Source organism: Clupea harengus, unplaced genomic scaffold, assembly GCF_900700415.2.
Source record: "Clupea harengus unplaced genomic scaffold, Ch_v2.0.2, whole genome shotgun sequence".
NCBI classification, from domain to species: Eukaryota; Metazoa; Chordata; class Actinopteri; order Clupeiformes; family Clupeidae; genus Clupea; species Clupea harengus.
The window spans coordinates 1-19,168 of record NW_024880563.1 but is presented as its reverse complement, the minus strand read 5'-3'; the positions used below and the strand labels follow the sequence as shown (position 1 = coordinate 19,168).

At 45.2% G+C, this 19,168-nt stretch overlaps 2 protein-coding genes across 5 annotated transcripts; both read left to right on the top strand.

Moving 5' to 3' along the window:
- Positions 1-9,382: 9,382 nt before the first annotated feature.
- LOC116224731 lies at positions 9,383-12,868 on the top strand. Of its 4 annotated transcripts, none has more exons than XM_031585499.2 (5): positions 9,385-10,337; positions 10,568-11,548; positions 12,012-12,126; positions 12,422-12,529; positions 12,758-12,844. In XM_031585499.2, exons 1-3 carry the CDS (start codon positions 9,488-9,490, stop codon positions 12,014-12,016), a joined length of 1,836 nt encoding a protein of 611 aa, XP_031441359.2. In that variant the 5' UTR covers positions 9,385-9,487; the 3' UTR covers positions 12,017-12,126; positions 12,422-12,529; positions 12,758-12,844. The 4 variants fall into 4 exon arrangements, with proteins under 4 accessions (XP_031441357.2, XP_031441359.2, XP_031441358.2 ...); XM_031585498.2 differs by having other exon boundaries at positions 12,009-12,126; XM_031585497.2 differs by having other exon boundaries at positions 9,383-10,337; positions 10,568-12,126; positions 12,782-12,868.
- A 268-nt stretch (positions 12,869-13,136) lies between these two features.
- LOC116224732 lies at positions 13,137-15,242 on the top strand. The gene is made up of 3 exons (XM_042707159.1): positions 13,137-13,186; positions 13,512-13,554; positions 13,688-15,242. Exon 3 carries the CDS (start codon positions 13,783-13,785, stop codon positions 14,545-14,547), a length of 765 nt encoding a protein of 254 aa, XP_042563093.1. The 5' UTR covers positions 13,137-13,186; positions 13,512-13,554; positions 13,688-13,782; the 3' UTR covers positions 14,548-15,242.
- Positions 15,243-19,168: the final 3,926 nt, after the last annotated feature.

Here is a 19,168-nt window from a genome sequence, read left to right as displayed (position 1 = left end):
AACCACATAGGTCACCAGGAAGGATGATACTCGTACACCAACCTCTTCCTGAAAGTCCTGGTCAATTCTCAAAATTCCCTTTCCCACCCGTAGAGGAGGAAGATTGCATCATAATCCCTGACAAGGTACAAAATCTTCTGGTGGAGGAACAGGGACAGAACTCCTCAGATGGGAACTCCTCCGACCACATTTAAACCAACCAGGCACCTCAACACAAAAAGAAAAATGGTGGACTGGGGTCTGGTGGCTAAAAGAAAATGGCTTATTGTGGGTGACTCAAACCTGTCGAGAATACCATCCTTCCAGACCTGATATACAAATTGAATACATGCAGAGGTTTTAATGAAGAAAGCCAAAACAATGATAAAGTCGAGAAGGTGGTCCTGTCATTTGGGATAAATAACAGGAATCAAAACTGAAAGAAACCGCAATGAAGCAGTTACAAAGAGCGGTTAAGGCAGAAGGAACATTTCCTTATGCAGAATCTGGGTTCCCCAGATTAATTTCTGTAAAAACCTACCCGTGGACCAGCAGTTAACCTTGAACAACCTAAAACCTTATATTAAAAACATGGGACACATCCCATTATTGCCAGACGAGGTCTTTAGTGTCAATAGGGATCTTGTCCACTGGACCACGGACACAGCCAAAGCAATGTTAGAACATTGGATAAAATATTTAAACTGCTTGTCCCCATAAATCCCATAAATGGGAAGGGGCCCAAAACAGTGATTAATCTGTCAAAAAACTTAAAATTAACCCACGACCAAATATGTATTTTAAATCGGGGACTAACTTTTATCCCCACGGTAGATACAAATAAAAAACACAAAAAACAATTGGAATTAGACTTTCAAACTTACCACAGGAGGTTAAAATTACAAACATTTTTTGAGGGCAAGAAAAGCACTCCCCAAATTCCATTTACCCCAAAGTCGAATTGGGAGCCTACCCTAAATCAATTGCCTGGAGCAATTCAAAAAATTATAACCGCAGATCATTATGCCTTTAGGCAATTAAATTGGAATGCACGATCAAAAAATAACTTGACCAAGGGAGAAAGGACAGCCCTCCGCCAACTACAAAGAAACAAACATCTAGTAATTAAACCAGCAGACAAGGGCAGTGCATTGGTCATAATGGACCGTGACCAATATGTGTGGGAGGGTCTTAGACAATTAGATAATTCAGATCACTACATAAAATTGGCAAAACCAATATATTTGGAAACAATTAGCATGGTCAGGAATATTTTAGATAACCTCTTGCAAGAGGGATATATAAACTCAAAACAGAGACAATATTTGATTGGAGATGACTCACCCAGACCAAGAAGGTTCTACCTTTTGCCAAAAATCCATAAGGCTCAAGCCAGTTGGAACAGGTCGGGTCAAATTCCCCCAGGAAGACCAATTGTGTCAGACTGTAACAGTGAAACCTATTTTACAGCTGAATACATTGAGTAATTCCTCAACCCCATTTCGCAAAAACACGCCAGTTATCTGAAGGACACCTATGACTTCATTAAAAAAGTAGGCCAATTAAAAATCCCCCCAACTGCCTTCCTTTTTACTATGGACGTAGATAGCCTCTACACCACATAGAAACAAAATTGGGTTGGAGGCTATAAGGAAATGGTTCCTGAAATACCCTGACCCAGGAGACCGGAAAACAACTACTCCAACTATTAGAAATAAATTTAAACAGAAATGATTTTGAATTTAATTCACAATTCTATCTACAAATCAAGGGGACAGCCATGGGTAAGAAGTTTGCACCCTCCTACGCAAACATTTCATGGCCGATTGGGAGGAATCAGCACTACAAACAGCTCCTCTGAAACCTCTCCATTACTACCGTTTCTTGGATGATGTATGGGGTGTTTGGGACCACACAAGAGAGCAGTTCTTGGAATTTGCCAATCATCTGAACACGCAGTCAGATCTATTAAAATCAAATATGAAATAAATAACATAGAGGTCAATTTCCTTGACACAGTGACTTACAAAGGTTCAAAATTCTTAGAAACAGGCCAGTTAGATTTTAAAATGTATTTTAAGGACACGGACACCCACTCTTTATTGTATAAAACCAGCTACCACCCCAAACACACCTTCAAAGGGATTGTCAAATCCCAACTTCTAAGATTCCATAGAATTTGTTCTGACAAAAATAATTTTATTAAGGCAACCAAGACATTATTTTCTGCCCTCAGGAACAGGGGATATTCAAGATCTTTCCTTCAAATGTGTCATTAACATTTCCTAACAAAAAAAATAAAACTGAATGAAAAACCAAAGATAATTCCGTTGGTCTCAACCTTTTCAGAGCCCGGTTTACAATTACATTCCATGACAAAAGCAAATTTCAATACGTTTCTTTCTGGCACCCCCTATTTACAACACCACACGCTGATTCGCACATAGAAGAACACAAATTTGAGGGATCTTTTGGTAAAAGCAAATTAGCCCCTTTAAACCAAATCAAGAATAAACATAGGGAAGATAAGACTTTTCAACCAAAATGATGGGTCAAAAACTATAACACAAAACGCATTTTTCAAATCAGACCAACACTAACCCTCCAAACTACTAATTGCATTTATTTAATAACATGTACTAAATGCTCCAAACAATATGTTGGACAAACAAAGAATTCAATAAAAACCAGACTATATCAACATATACATAACCTAAAACACCATAAAGAAACACATATACACACATAATTAGGCACTTCTTGCTTCATGTCTGTCTTCCCTGCGAGTCATGGGCCTCCAAGCAATGCTGGACACTCAAGGAAAGAATCACCGCCGAAAGACATTGGATGACAAAATTAAGCACTTGGCATCCTCTTGGACTGAATGAGGAATAAGAGATGTTTTCAGAAGGGTACTTACCCAAAAACACCGCTCCTTGACCTAACCCTGGACCTAACCCTGGTTCTGAACCTGTTCGGTTTTGAACTTCCGTTCTAAACTCACTTAGTTCTCTAAAAAAATATAAAAAATAATTACAAAAAAAAATACAAATAAAATAAAAAAATATAAAAAAAAAAATAAAATAAAAAATAATAAAAAAATATTTTCTGGTTTTAAAAGGGGACCATGATGAACTGGGATGGTCTCATAAGGGCGTCCGCCCGGAACCTCCCAAACTCTGAGTTTCCCCAATCAAAACCACTAAAGTAAATCAAAAACAATGGTAGATGGATATCCTCTGAGCATGAGACAAAACGTTTATTTAGAGCTCCTAAAAACTCTCTATAAAAAAACCCCAAACATTTGACCACTAGGGGCCATTAACTATCTAACAATAGGCCAAAACCATACTAACCATAACCCTAACCACTTTTCACAACCTTAGTCCTTACCATAACTCTGACCTTGACTTTTTCCCTGACCACAACCCGGACTCTGACTTTACACTATAACCCCAATCTTGACCAAAACTCTTTCCCTCTCTCCTGACCACAACCCCGGTCCTGACCATAACCCTGACTCTGACTTTACACTGACCACAACCCAGCCCTGACCATAACCCTGACTTCATTTCTGACCACAACCCCAGCCCTGACCAAAACCCCAGTCCTGACCCATAACCTGACTCTGACTTATACCTGACCACACCCCAGCCCTGACCATAACCTGACTTTGACTTCATTCCTGACCACAACCCCAGCCCTGACCATAACTGACTCTGCTTCGTTCCTGACCACAACCCCATCCTGACCAAAACCCCATCCTGACCATAACCTCACTCTGACTTACCCTGACCACAACCCCAGTCCTGACCATAACCCTGACTCTGACTGTTTACCACTGACCAAACCCCAGCCCTGACCATAACCCTGACTCTGACTTCATTCCTGACCACAACCAGCCCTGACCAAAACCCCAGTCCTGACCATAACTTTGACTCTGACTTCGTTCCTGACCACAACCCCATTCCTGACCACAACCCCAGTCCTGACCATAACCCTGACTCTGACTTTTCACAAGGGGACGCTCTCCACCTAAAAACCTATGACATACTATAGAGGGCCACAGGGAACACTTACACACTAAGTCCCATAATTTTGTCCTTTACAGACTCTTCAGAATTTACCCTCAAACATTTGACCACTAGGGGGCGTTAGACCTTCGAAAATAGACTAAAACCACTCCCTAGGGGACACTTAATAAATCCCCACTGGCCCCAACATCCTAAACCACCCAGATACCTTTTAAAAGCAGCGTTCAGTGAGCAACTATAGGCAAATGAGCTAGAGCAACTTCCGGTTACAATTTTTCAAAATAAAAGTTCCTTATTAGCCCCGTGTTTTCTTAAACTGTCAGAGATATTAATTTCATAGTAACATCAAAATGGGTTAACGATTCACTGATGTTACAAAAGTATGGTTTTCTTGGTTTAATATAATGAACACTGACTAAACAGGCAATATTGTATTAAGAAAAAGTAAAACACACCCCAATATGCTGATAAAAGGATTATGCCTTCATTAAAGTTGGTTGAACTTGTTCAGAACACTGTAAAGAAAGGGTAAAATATGTTTAGCAGTCATTATTCTGGTAATTCTCTGTGAAAAAACACTTGACACACAGATCACACAGGTGAAAAAGGATTATCTCCAATGCCAGGGTATTGCCATGTGACACGTATCACACTTTGCTGAAAAAACTAAAGATTGTGTCTCAATGAAAGGGGGGTGGAATATGTTCAGGACACTCCAAACATTAAATAAAATGTTTGAAGTAGTTGAGATTTACGTCCCTGAATGCTCCACAATACTTTAAACATAGGCCTACACACAGGCGAAAATGCATTATCTTCAATAGCAGGGCCATATGACACGTTTCAAACTTTGCTGATGAAACTATAGATTGTGTCTCAATGAAAGGGGGTGGAATATGTTCAGGACACTCCAAACATTAAATAAAATGTGTGAAGTAGTTGAGATTTACGTCCCTGAAGGCTCCACAATACTTTAAACATAGGCCTACACACAGGCGAAAATGCATTACCTTCAATGGCAGGGCCATGTGATACATATGACACTTTGCTGATGAAACTAAAGATTGTGTCTCAATGAAAGGGGGTGGAATATGTTCAGGACACTCCAAACATTAAATAAAATGTGTGAAGTAGTTGAGATTTACGTCCCTGAGTGCTCCACAATACTTTAAACATAGGCCTACACACAGGCGAAAATGCATTATCTTCAATAGCAGGGCCATATGACACGTTTCAAACTTTGCTGATGAAACTATAGATTGTGTCTCAATGAAAGGGGGGTGGAATATGTTCAGGACACTCCAAACATTAAATAAAATGTGTGAAGTAGTTGAGATTTACGTCCCTGAAGGCTCCACAATACTTTAAACATAGGCCTACACACAGGCGAAAATGCATTACCTTCAATGGCAGGGCCATGTGATACATATGACACTTTGCTGATGAAACTAAAGATTGTGTCTCAATGAAAGGGGGTGGAATATGTTCAGGACACTCCAAACATTAAATAAAATGTGTGAAGTAGTTGAGATTTACGTCCCTGAGTGCTCCACAATACTTTAAACGTACGTGTCACATGGCCCTACCATTGTCTTCTTTTCTTATTGACACAAAACGTCTGAAACTTTTGATTAATAAGTCAGAAAAACACAAGGTTTTCACTATTGGATTGCTCTCGATCTCCTCATCTGAACTAATATAGTTTTAGCCCTTCGAAATTACTTTTAGATTTTCGAAAAAACGAAGGGTTTAATGTATTGCAAAAAGGGACCTTTCCCAGCAAAACCATGCTTTGTATTGGGAGCGAATGGAAGAACAGGAGGTGTTCTACTGATGAAGATGGCTACCATGGAGGTGAGAGCTGACTTCTGCTAGAACTGACTGCTTTTTTCAAAGCAACATTCCAACACGAGGGAAATCCAAGTAGAAGCTTGTTGGTCTTAGGTGCGATTCTTGCATCTGGGACCTCCCGCTTGGTTTACCCCTCACCCAGGCTATCCAAAGGGTCTTCCCAATGGATGTCTGGTTTAGCAGATCCAGCTTGAGTAGAAGCTTGGTGGTCTCTCATGGGTGTCTTCCTACCCATGGGTCTAGGCCACCCGCTCTTGCTTGGGTCCAACCGCCGGATCTCGGTAGCCTGGATACCTAGCGGTGCCAACGGAGGGCTATCGGGAGAAGGCAAAGCCAGCAGGAGAGCACTGGGAGGCTGTTGTCTGACCATGGCTGGCCCTGCTCTCTGGACCCCTCCTGGTTCCAGCTGGCTTGGGCATGGTGCAGAGGTGCTGGTCATCTCTTTCCACCAGTCTCAGCTCTTCTCCAACCCGGAGTTGACATGAAGATCTGCCCCAAGATGAGACCATTTCTCTGGCTCTAGCTGGGATGGTTCATTCCATCCTGACTAGGGGGTAAGTATCCAACCACCCTGTGTTACCTCAGGACTCCGGAGCTGCATATAAGTATATTTATTAGACAAACAACAATTGCAATCGGGCTCACTCCCAGCACAAGGCTGAAAGTGAAGCAATGATAAACACATCGCACAAGGTTTATATAGACAGAAGTTGAGCGTTCAGCAGGGATAACCACGTGTTGGATTTCTCACGTCCGAGGCAAGGATGGAAGTTTTGCACAAGGTCGGAAGAAGCACAGTTCGTCCCTTATTATCACTTCTGGTCTAAACATGCTCTTGTACAAATGCAGACTAAGTGGCACCTAATACTCTAAGTTACACACACGTGTAACATGGTGTTTTGGGCCTGAGGGTGGTTTGCAGTGATTCACGGTGTGTTCTGAGTGGTGTGTTTCACATGAGTGTAGTGGTGATTGGCACACTTTAAATGAGCACTGAGCACGAACCTTTTCTACCGCACGTGTGTAGCATGATCACTAATTAAGCACAGGTGCCTAGCATTATGCCACTCCCCTCCTTAGGTGTTTCCCATCACAATGTTCCTATTTATACCCGTGTCCACAAGCTAATGACAGTATTGTCTGACGCTGTGTTCATGTATTGAATATATACTATATTCATATATACTGACTCTTTATCTCTTGCTCCATCCAAAACAGCAAGAAACCTCGGGGTCATTATTGATGACCAACTGACCTTCACGGCCCACATCGCCTCTGTCTCCAGGTCGTGCCGCTTTGCGCTATACAACATCCGCAAAATCAGGCCGTACCTAACCCAGTATGCCACCCAGCTGCTGGTGCAAACCTTGGTGAGCTCCCGCCTTGACTACTGCAACGCCCTCCTAACGGGCCTGCCGGCTTGCGTGGTGAAACCACTACAGATGATCCAGAACGCGGCGGCGCGTCTGGTGTTCAACCAACCGAAAAGGGCACACGTCACCCCGCTACTCATCGAGCTCCACTGGCTGCCAGTAGCTGCTCGCATTAAGTTCAAGTCACTTATGCTTGCCTACAGAGTGCTTACTGGTTCTGCTCCCACCTACCTAAATGCTCTTGTAAGGGCAAATGTTACACCCAGGACGCTGCGCTCGTCTAGTGAGCGTCGTTTGGCACTGCCGTCCGTGCAAGCACGGCAATCCAGACTATTTTCATTTATAGTTCCACGTTGGTGGAACGAACTGCCTAGTACTACCAGAGCAGGGGCGTCCCTCTCTACCTTCAAGAAGCTTTTGAAGACCCAACTCTTCAGAGAGCACCTCCCCTCCTAACTGGCACCTGACTAGCGCTTAACTTGCACTTCAGCAGTTACATTCCTGCACTTCTTTTTTCCTCTTTTCTAGGTTGTTGTTTTTCTAATTCTCATGTAAAGTAGTATTTATTGTTACACCATGCTTTTTTATTGCTCTTAGCTTGACTGTTCTCTCCCTTGTACGTCGCTTTGGACAAAAGCGTCTGCTAAATGACTAAATGTAAATGTAAATGTAAATGTATTAAGGTTGGTGATCGCGATATTCTTTGGTGTGGGCTCTATACTTTCGCTGGGTTTCATTTAATCGTAATAGAGTATTGTCTGACGCTGTGTCCATGTATTAAGGTTGGACCAGAGGAGAGTTGCTTGCGAACTGCCGGCCATTGACCCTGTCCAAGCTGTGTCGTGTGTGTGAATGAGAATCAGAGAACCAGAAGAGCGTCTGGCTTGGCCGTGCCCCGGGAGAACGAGACTGACGCGCACGGTGCTGAAACCATACGAACCTACCTGGACACCCAGACAGACATTTGAACTTTGAGTGCTGGCACTACTTTTAGGAAGCGCATTTTAATGTTTTATATTTATTATCAATTCCCTGGAGTCGCTAAATGAATCTCTTTTATTATTAAGAACGGTGTTCTGATTTCTCTTGCACGTATTCTGAGCTTTGCGTCTGAGCCTCAACCTCCCTTTTAGGGTGTGTTACAACTGGCCAGTGGCGTAACGTAGTAACGACGGGCCCAGGTGCAAGATATTATGACGGGCCCCCCTAGTGAACGCTAAAAAAAAAAATCGTAGCGTTCCCTACTTCCACAACCGCGTCTAAAAAAAACGTTAATTAAAGGTGTTTGTTATCGATATAAATAGTGTTTAATTAATCAACCTTACATATTTCAGAAGTGATTGGTGTGTACACAATGAACTAAGTCTTGTTTGACTCTCAGCAGGAACATTTCTTACCGTAACAATTGTTAACTGTTGCATGGTTGCTGACACACCACTGAGGGCAGAAACAGCGATTCTGATCCCAGCTGAACTGCTGCACTGCTGACTCCGTGGGCTGGCGACTAGTTGACGGCAATTCAAAAGCCAAAATAATCTAATTTAGGCAGCTTTGCCGCCTTCTCCTCCTGTTCTTTTTTCTCTTGCCCTTTTCTACTTCCACTCTTGTGCTTAAAAGGCATTGCTACGAGTAAAGTTGTGCTGTGCAGTGCTCAATGAGCTAGGTTATCAGTCCTTCAGACCTAAGTTATCAGAATTGGTTTAACTATAGCGTATTGTATTGTCACATGATCAAATAGAGACTTGACATTGGACAACAACATACATATTACCCAGCAATCATCATTGCTAATCACAAAAATACCAAAGAAATTAGGAACGTATTAATTTCATTGAATAGTTTTTTGATAGTTTCTATAGTGTATGTAGGATAAGCATATGATTTTGTTATAAATTGCTACTTTTTCCCAAAAAATAATCACAACCATGACTGAGATAAGTTTGCCCTTTCAGGTGTATATATAGCATTTGACACTACTATCGTTTTTAAAATAGCGCGCATTTGAACAAAAGCAGACCCGAGACGATTTGACGCTGTACATGTATCGAGGGTGGGCCCGCTTTGCAACTTTCCCTGATAGGGGGCCCGTTAAGTTACGCGTGTATATCTTTGGGCTCGGCTTCGGGCCCCGATTTCTCTTGCACGTATTCTGAGCTTTGCGTCTGAGCCTCAACCTCCCTTTTAGGGTGTGTTACAACTGGCGTAGTCGGCAGGACGTAAAGAAACAATCAGAGTCGTGCAAGAGAAATTATGACTGAGCCAGGTAGTTCAACAAGCCCCAGAATGATGCCAATATACACGGGAAGCATGATTATATCCAAGTTTCGAGGCAAAGATTCAGACTGTAGTCTTGGAGAATGGAAGAGACAGTTAAACACACTATTTAATCTCCAAAACATTCCGGTCGAATTCAGGGCTGACTTTACACTTAGCTGCTTGGAAGGGACTGCAAAAAGACAAATTCTAATTCTACCCCAAGAGAGAAGAAAGACAGCTGAATTGATATTTAAAAAATTAGAAGAGCTATACGGAGATCAAGCCTCTGCCTCGGTCCTGCGCGCCCAGTTTTTTAATATCACCCAAGAGCCTCAAGAAGACATTGATAGCTTTGCTCTCCGGATTCAAGAACACTTTGCCAGGCTGAAAAGGAGAGATGCTCGAGGACTAAGAGACGAGGATGTCCTGCTCCGTGATGTTCTCATCGATGGCCTAAGAGATCCAGCCATGCGGGGTGAGTTTAGAAGTAAAGTCCTCCTAAATGATGACGTAACATTCGAACAAGTAAAAACGGAAATGTTAGTACGTGAACGCGCATATGGGGCAAAACAGGATCAAGTACAGTGTTTCGCCACTAGGGGGCATTCTTCCTCACTTAACAGCGACCTAGAACAAATGAAAAGACAATTAAAAGAGGAAATGAATGATCAGATAGCAAGTAAATTTAAAGAACTGTCTCAATGCTTGATAAGTGAAATTCGAACAGAGCTCCAACAGGCCTCGCCAAGAAGGGCGCAACAAACATCGACGCAGGGACGGAATCATCATACACCTGACCGCAGGGCCCCATGGCGTCCAGCAGCCAATCAGTATGACGAGCAAGGTAGGCCAATATGCAACAACTGTGCACAATCAGGACATACTGCCCGTTACTGTAGAGTATCCAATCCGTCTGGACCGGCTCCTTTAAACTAGTTAGCACCACTGTGGCGGGCCAGACAGTGGGTAGTGGGAACAAAAACGGCCCAAATAAAGATTCAGTGGACAAATTAGTCGGAGGGGTCCCTGTGGTTGCACTGCAATTTAATGGGGTGCCTATCCACTGTCTCTTAGACACGGGATCACAAGTAACATTGATGAGGGAGAGTTTTTTCCAGGAACATTTTGGCCAGCAGGGGGCACTACTTGAAGACCCTTCAGCATGGTTGGCACTACAAGCAGCAAACGGCCTTGCGATTCCGTACCTGGGGTATGTACTGTTGGACGTGAAGGTGGGTGATGTGCTCTTCCCTGGCTGTGGCGTTGTAGTAGTTAAAGATCATTGCTTGGCTAATACAAATGGTCTAGTGGGAACCAACATAATTAAGCATTGCTGGGATACACTGACCAAAGACAATCTGACTGTGCCCTCTTTGTCCAGTGAACGCTTTCAACAGCAGTCGTGGCGCAATGCCATGAGAGTATGTGCAAAGGAGGCCAGATTTGCAGCCAGCGATGGGTTTACAGGGTATGTACGCACTATTAACCGTTACCCTCTGGAAATTCCAGGACACAGTGAAGTCCTGGTGTGGGGCCGTACCAAGGCTGGCATTCAGAAACGGGATTACCAGTGCCTAGTGGAGCCCTTTGGGGAGTCTGATGTGCTCACCGCTCGAGCAGTATCAACGGTCAAGCAGGGAAGGTTACCCATCAGAGTGAGAAACATAAGCAGCACCCCGGTCTACCTACGACGCCACCAGAAGCTGGCTAAGGCATTTGTAGTGGAACCAGCAGACATTGTACAAGACACGGATGTGAGTATGTCCAGAGTGGGGGAACAGGTGGTACAGGTTAGCTTAACGCAAGTAAAACAAGACCTAAAGGACCGGCCCGCCCTAGTGGATGTTAACAACATTGATATCTCCCCAGCCCAAAGACTGAAATTACAGGAACTGTTACACAAGCATCAGGCTGTGTTCTCTTGTCATGACGAGGACTATGGGAAGACGAGCACCATACAGCATGTGATCCCAACAGGAGACGCCGCACCTGTGAGAGGACGCCACAGTCATGTGCCTCGCCACCTGTACCAGGAAGTGAAAACCCTCATTCAAGGTATGATTGATTCAAAGATTGTCAGACCAAGTACCAGCCCATGGGCATCTCCCATTGTGTTAGTTAGGAAGAAAGATGGGACTCTGAGATTTTGTGTGGATTACCGCAAGTTAAATCTATTGACACACAAAGATGCGTATCCCCTCCCTCGCATCGAAGAATCCCTTGCCAGCCTGACCAATGCTAAGTTTTTCAGTACTCTAGACTTGCACTCAGGATACTGGCAAGTCCAGATGGCTCCAAAAGATAGGGAGAAGACAGCATTTACTACTCCAATGGGACTATATGAATTTGATAGGATGGCGTTTGGTCTCTGTAATGCTCCGTCTACATTTCAGAGGCTTATGCAAACCTGTCTAGGAGATCAAAACCAAGAGTCTCTGCTGATTTATCTAGATGACGTTATTGTGTTTTCCCCTGACTTTGACACACATCTAACCCACTTGGATGTTATCTTCAGCAGACTAACTAGCCATGGACTCAAATTGAAACCTAGCAAGTGTTGCCTGCTGCGACAGGAGGTCCAGTACTTGGGCCATCGGGTGTCAAACAAAGGGGTGTCTCCAGATCCTGACAAGGTGAAGTGTGTGCAGGGCTGGCCGACCCCCAGGACGGTAAAAGAACTGCGCTCATTTCTAGGCTTAGCGGGCTACTACCGCCGCTTTGTTAAAGACTTTGCCAAGATTGCCAGCCCCTTACATGAACTGCTAACAGGGCTAGGTCCAACACAGAGTAGTAAAAAGAGGCCTTCTCATGCCCTCACTGGCTGGAACCACACATGTGATGTAGCTTTTGCTACCCTAAAGGAGGCCTTAACCACTTCTCCCATTTTAGCATTTGCTGATTTCACACTGCCTTTTGTACTCTATACAGATGCCAGCAACAGAGGCCTGGGGGCAGTGCTCGCCCAGGTGCAGGGGGGTAAGGAGCGAGTCATCGCTTTCGCTAGCCGGAGCCTACATCCAACTGAAAGAAATGACAGTAACTACAGTTCTTTTAAATTAGAATTCCTCGCATTGAAGTGGGCCATCACAGAAAAGTTTGCAGAGTACCTAACGCCGGCACCCTTTGTAGTATACACAGACAATAACCCGCTTGTGCATCTCAACTCTGCTAAATTGGGTAGTCATGAACAGAGATGGGCGGCCCGCCTTGCCGGCTTTCAGTTTGAGATTAAGTATCGGCCAGGACGTAATAACCAGAGTGCAGATGCATTGTCCCGCTTCCCCCCAGAGACAGCAGTCCCAGACCAGAGGGAAGAGCGAGAGGGACTGGAGATACCAGGCTTCCGGGAGGTTCAGCCGTCAACAGTGACTGCCCTGTGTGTGGGGGTGGGCTGGAGAACCAAGGAGCCTGATGACCAGGGGACTACAATGGAACAGGGTACCCCACTCCAGCCTGACAGAACATGGGCTCAGTGGAAGAGCCTACAAGAAAGTGACCCCACGCTGAGGAGAGTGCTACACTTCCTCCAGAGAGGCCAACACCCTAACAGACTGGAACGACAAGCGGAGTCCAAAGAGGTCCTAGAAATACTGCGACAATGGGATCGGTTGAGGTGCAAAGACGGTGTGCTGTGCCGGACGTTTCAGGACCCCAAGGAAGTGGATCTACGAACCCAAATTGTCGCCCCAGCAGGTGAGCGAGTCCACATCTGGAAACTGTACCATGACCAGGCGGGTCACTGGGGTGCAGAAAAGACTACTGCACTGATCCATGCCAGGTTCTATTGGCCTAACCTTACTAGAGACATTACCAATTGGTGTGCTACCTGCCAGACCTGTGCCCTAAGAAAAGCCCCCACTGTGGCAAAACTAGCTCCTTTAGTGCCAATCAGAACCTCAGCTCCCCTGGAACTGTTATCCATAGACTATCTGACTATAGGTCACCCAGAGGATCCCCATCATAATGTATTGGTAATGGTTGACCACTTTACTAAATATGCATGGGCTTCCTCCACTAGGGATCAGACAGCTGCGACAACAGCAAAGGCCCTGTGGCAGAAGGTAATCCAGCCTTTTGGCTCTCCCCGACGCTTGTTGTCTGATCAAGGTGCCAATTTTGAATCCCAGCTAATGAAAGATCTGTGTAGACTGTATGGAATAACTAAAAGTCATACCACGCCTTATCACCCAGCAGGAAATGGTGGGTGTGAGCGATTTAATCGGACACTGTTGGGGCTGTTAGGAACCCTGGGAGAGGAGCGGCGCCGCTGGCATGATCACCTGCAGGAGATGATCCAGGTGTACAACAACACAACCCACAGCGCCACAGGGTATACTCCCTACTATCTGCTGTTCGGTAGACACGGCTCCCTTCCTCAGGACTGCCTGTTGGGAATACCAGATGAGACTGGCTGCGCGTCGGTGGAGGACTGGGTAAAGTGCCATCAACAGCGTCTGAGGTATGCCTATGAGAAAGCAGGGAAGCACACAGACATTGAGAGAACCAGACAAAAACGACACTATGACCACAACGCTGAGAACTCTCCCCTATTGCCAGGCGAGCGGGTGATGATGAGAGACATGAGGGCAAGGGGCCGAGGTAAGCTGGCCGACAAGTGGGAGGTTGTGCCTTATATAGTGGAAAAACAAACTAACCCAGAACTGCCAGTCTATGTGGTCAGACCAGAGCAAGGGCAGGGAGCTGAGAAAGTGGTCCATCGGAACATGTTAAGGCCTTGCTCTTTTCCCCCTGTGGAGAGGGCAGCTGAAACCCCCAGAGCAGTTGGGAGGACCCCTAGGCGTGGAGAAGCCACGAGACAGGCCCCTATCGACCCCCAGCCAGCAGAGACAAGTAGAGCCACGATGAGTTTCCCCTGGGTAGGAGTTTGGGCCCCTACAGGTGCGAGACCAGATGGTGATGTGGCGCGAGGCGGGCAACGACCAGACCACAACCATCCAGATGTCAGAGACGGGCAGAGACTCGAGCTTGACCAACCTAGACGATCCACCAGGGCTAACATTGGGATTCCTCCAACCAAATATGGAAACCAATAACTTATACATCTAGTATGGGCATAGTCATTGGGACACTGACTTTACAGCAGGGAAGGATGTAACATGGTGTTTTGGGCCTGAGGGTTGTTTGCAGTGATTCACGGTGTGTTCTGAGTGGTGTGTAGTGTTTCACATGAGTGTAGTGGTGATTGGCACACTTTAATTGAGCACTGAGCACGAACCTTTTCTACCGCACGTGTGTAGCATGATCACTAATTAAGCACAGGTGCCTAGCATTATGCCACTACCCTCCTTAGGTGTTTCCCATCACAATATTTCTACTTATACCCGTGTCCACAAGCTAATGGCAGTATTGTCTGACGCTGTGTCCATTGTATCAAGGTTGGTGATCGCGATATTCTTTGGTGTGGGCTCTATACTTTCTCTGGGTTTCATTTAATTGTAATAGAGTATTGTCTGACGCTGTGTCCATTGTATCAAGGTTGGACCAGAGGAGAGTTGCTTGCGGACTGCCGGCCATTGACCCTGTCCAAGCTGTGTCGTGTGTGTGAATGAGAATCAGAGAACCAGAAGAGCGTCTGGCTTGGCCGTGTCCCGGGAGAACGAGACTGACGCGCACGGCGCTGAAACCATACGAACCTACCTGGACACTCCAGACAGACATTTGAACTTTGAGTGCTGGCACTACTTTTAGCAAGCGCATTTTAATGTTTTATATTTATTATCAATCCCTGGAGTCGCTAAATAAATCTCTTTTATTATTAAGCACGGTGTTCTGATTTCTCTTGCACGTATTCTGAGCTTTGCGTCTGAGCCTCAACCTCCCTTTTAGGGTGTGTTACATGTGTGTGCAAGAGAGAGAGAGAGAGAGAGAAAGAGGAGAGTTACGTAGGTGTGTGTGTGTTTGTGTGTGTCAGAGACAGTATATGTGCCTCCTGTGTTTCCTCGTATATAGTGTATATCAGTGCAACATGTGACTGCTTAAACCTGCCACTAGCACTGGTTTGGTAAAGAAAAGGCACACTGCTGTGAACCAGCTCTTAACAGTTCCTCCACATGTCACAACACATTTTCCCAACTAGGGTTTACAAAGAATTTACCAGCTTACCCCATGGTGCATTTTTAGCACCCACAACCAAGAAGAAGTCTTTGCAGATAAACCTTATCTTACAACTTGAGCTTGCTCGCACTTCCATGCTAGTTATTTTCCCACACTGCAACTCTGCTAGTCTTACAGCCAGCCCTGTGAGCTAAGCTAATAGCAGGTTTCTGCAGAGATAGGGTTAAAAGTAAAGCAATGTTCCTGTCAAATCACGCTTCTTTGGCTTCATCTTCAAAGGGCGATCAATCAGACCCCCCGTCTCATCCCACCCGATGCCAACGACAAGGTCAAGGTTACACAGGCATGTTCTCTGTGCACACGTGTCTGTCTGATTTTTTTTATTTATTTCACAAATCAGAAAGTGAATTCATTTGATCGTGGGTTTGAATTTGACTCATGTCGTGTGATTCTGGCTTGCAGATATCCTAATCAGGATCATTATCCTCCATGTCCAAAGGCCACCGCTCGCTGTTTTGTAGCAGTACGCTTTTTGAAGGTTGAGATGTGTAATAAATTAATGATGTATGATGATGATGATGATTATTATTATTTGTATTTGTATTATAATTATTATTAAAGTCTTACAACTCAAAAAAGACTGTTTGGTTAGCAGTTAAACATGTTCTATTATCATTAGAGACTAGATTGCTTAAGTGCTAAGGGTAAAGAGCAGATTGACCTTCGACCTTTACCACTTAATCAGCCAGTAATGTCTTGATCAGACATGAAATATAGTCTCCACCCCTGAGCTCAGCTCTGCTTATCCAAAGATTAGTGACGGCCCATGGATCAATAGGAGGGGGGGGGGGGGGGCTGGAGGAGGCCGGGGAGGTCGATCTTAGCTGCAGTGGCACTCCGCTTGAGAGTCTCGGCCTCAGCGACTTTAATTTGGAGGGTCATAAATAACGGGCGGTGCTTCATGGACACGTCGGGCAGATTAACATCTCCGGGACCTGGCGCCGGGGAAAGAGCGACGGCAGGGGCCTGTGAGCCCGACCCGACCCAACCCAAAAGACCTGAGCCGATTAGACCAGACCGCCTGGCTAGCTGAAGGGCTAATAGGACCAGAGAAGCCAGAACAGGGTTTGAGACCGTAACATATGTGTTTAAATGGAGTCATAGAGAATGACAGAGAGAGAGAGAGAAAGAGAGAGAGGGAGAGAGAGAGAGGGAGAGAGAGAGAGAGAGGGAGAGAGAGAGGGGGGGGGAGAGGGAGGTGTTAAAGCTCATTGGGATTCAGAGAAGATGACTGAGTCATCATAAAAAGAAAAGAGCAAGAAAAGAAAAGAAGAAGAAGACAGGAGAACAACACACTTAGCATGCCGGAGGGATATACTGTTTCTCTGGAGCCTGGGTTGTGTTTATTCCCGTTCAAATCATGGCTAAATCCGCTGCTATGCTCAGCCAGCAAAAACATGTTTTCTTTTTCTTGTTTTTTTTTTCTCACGGCGTGTCAGGGCATTTGATTAGCTTCCGTGGAGTTAAGCGCTTCCCTGCGTCTGGGTGTTCCCATCATCATCACGTCTCGCACTGAGGGGAAGGGGGCAGGTGAGAGAAGTCGCTGACTACTCTCAATTCGGCAATTTATTCACGTTCAATAAAAAGCTCGTCATCAGCTTAAGACCCCCTGCCGGAGTTCAAGCTGAATTTGTGCCGCGGTTGGAGGAAATGTGTGTGTGTGTGTGTGTGTGTGTGTGTGTGTGTTTGTGCCGCGGTTGGAGGAAATGCTAAATGACTTCCCAGTGACACTAAATGACACTCGAGTCAGGAGTGGATCAAGCAGAGCGGAGCTGGAGAGGAGAGAGGCTCCAGGGCTCCACAATACCTACAGAATACAGCACGCCATGGGGATATCCCACCCTGTGTGTGTATGTGTGTGTGTGTGTGTGTGTGTGTGTGTGTGTGTGTGTGTGTGTGTGAGAGTATGCATACGAGCATGCGTGTGTCTGTGTGCTTGCCTGTGTGTGTGTGTGTGTGTGTGTGTGCGTGTGTGTGTGTGTGTGTGTGTGTGTGCGTGTGTGCGTGTGTGTGTGTTTGTGCATAAGTGTCTGTGCCCATGTGTGTGTGTAGGTGTGTGTGTGTGTGTGCACATAGAATGTGAATATAGAAAGTGTTAAAGTGAGGTGCTGTTGGATAGATAGATAGATAGATAGATAGATAGATAGGTAGAGAGATTTTCCTTGGGTGTGCTTACGCGAGAATATGTGAACAATATTGACAGAGAAAGAACATCAGAGAGATGGATAATAAAAAACAAAGAAAGAGAAAGAAAATAGCAGGAAATCAGGGAAGAGGGAGTAAAAGAAAGAATGAGAGAGAGAGAGGGAAAGAGAGATAGAGAGGGAGAGGGAGAGAGAGAGAGAGAGGGAGAGAGAGAGAGATAGAGAGAGAGGGAGATAGAGAGGGAGAGGGAGAGAGAGAGAGACCACTAAAGGCCTCCATGTGTCCATGTGTGCACTGGGGCGTGAGCACACGCTCACTGAACTGCTCCTTTTCAACTCTCCTCTCTCTCACACCACACACACACACACACACACACACACACACACACATACATACACACACACACACACGTCTATGTAGGTAGACACAGATGGATGGAAAAAAAGAGTTAAAGAAAGACAGGAGAAGGTTGAAAGACAAACAAAAAAAGAGTGATACACAAACTCAAGTCTCTAAGGAAGAAAGAAAATAAGACAGAGGGTCGTTTGGAAGTAACTAGAAGAAACTAGAAAGAGAACCTTGGCTCCAATGTAGCGCTAAAGGTTGTTAGCATCTGTGCAGCTCAGTGAAGGACAGAGTTGGGGAGCAGGTGGAAGTAACAAAGGGAAAGACAGGAGTGGAAACTGGGAGGATGAGGGAGAAAGAGAAAAAGAAAAAGAGAAAGAGAAAAAGAAAGAGAAAAAGAGGAAGAGAAAGAGAAAGTAAGATGAAAAAGAGAGAGAGCGAGAGAGACTGATAGAGTGAGGAAGAGAGGAGCAGTGTGAGAAAAAGAGACCAAGAGGGAAACAGAAAAAGAAAGGGAGGAAGAGAAAAAGAGAAAGAGAAAAAGAGGAAGAGAAAGTAAGATGAAAAAGAGAGAGCACGAGAGAGACTGATAGAGTGAGGAAAAGAGGAGCAGTGTGAGAAACAGAGACCAAGAGGGAACAGAAAAAGAAAGGGAGGAAGAGAACAGAAAAAAGAGAGGAATAAAGAGAGAGACGGGGACAGACAGAAGGTGGCCGACAACGTTGGTGGCGGTCAACGAGAGCATTCTGATGTGTGAGAGGCCTTTGAACGGCGTCTGTTTTAAAGCATACATCACGCCCAGTCAGCCTGTGTTGAGGTAATTACTTCTTCTTCTTTTTTCTCCATTCGTGATCTGACCCGACCCAGCGAGCCCCTGCCTTACTTCCTGACAGAGGACCGAACATCTCCACACAACCCACGCCTCGAATGCTCCATTTGAGCCGAGCGCTCGTGCAGACAAACTGGAAACGCCAGGCTTTAATTACTGATGTAAACAAGTTAGTCATGCACAACATTTAATTACGCATTAAACGTTAATAGCAGAGGTTC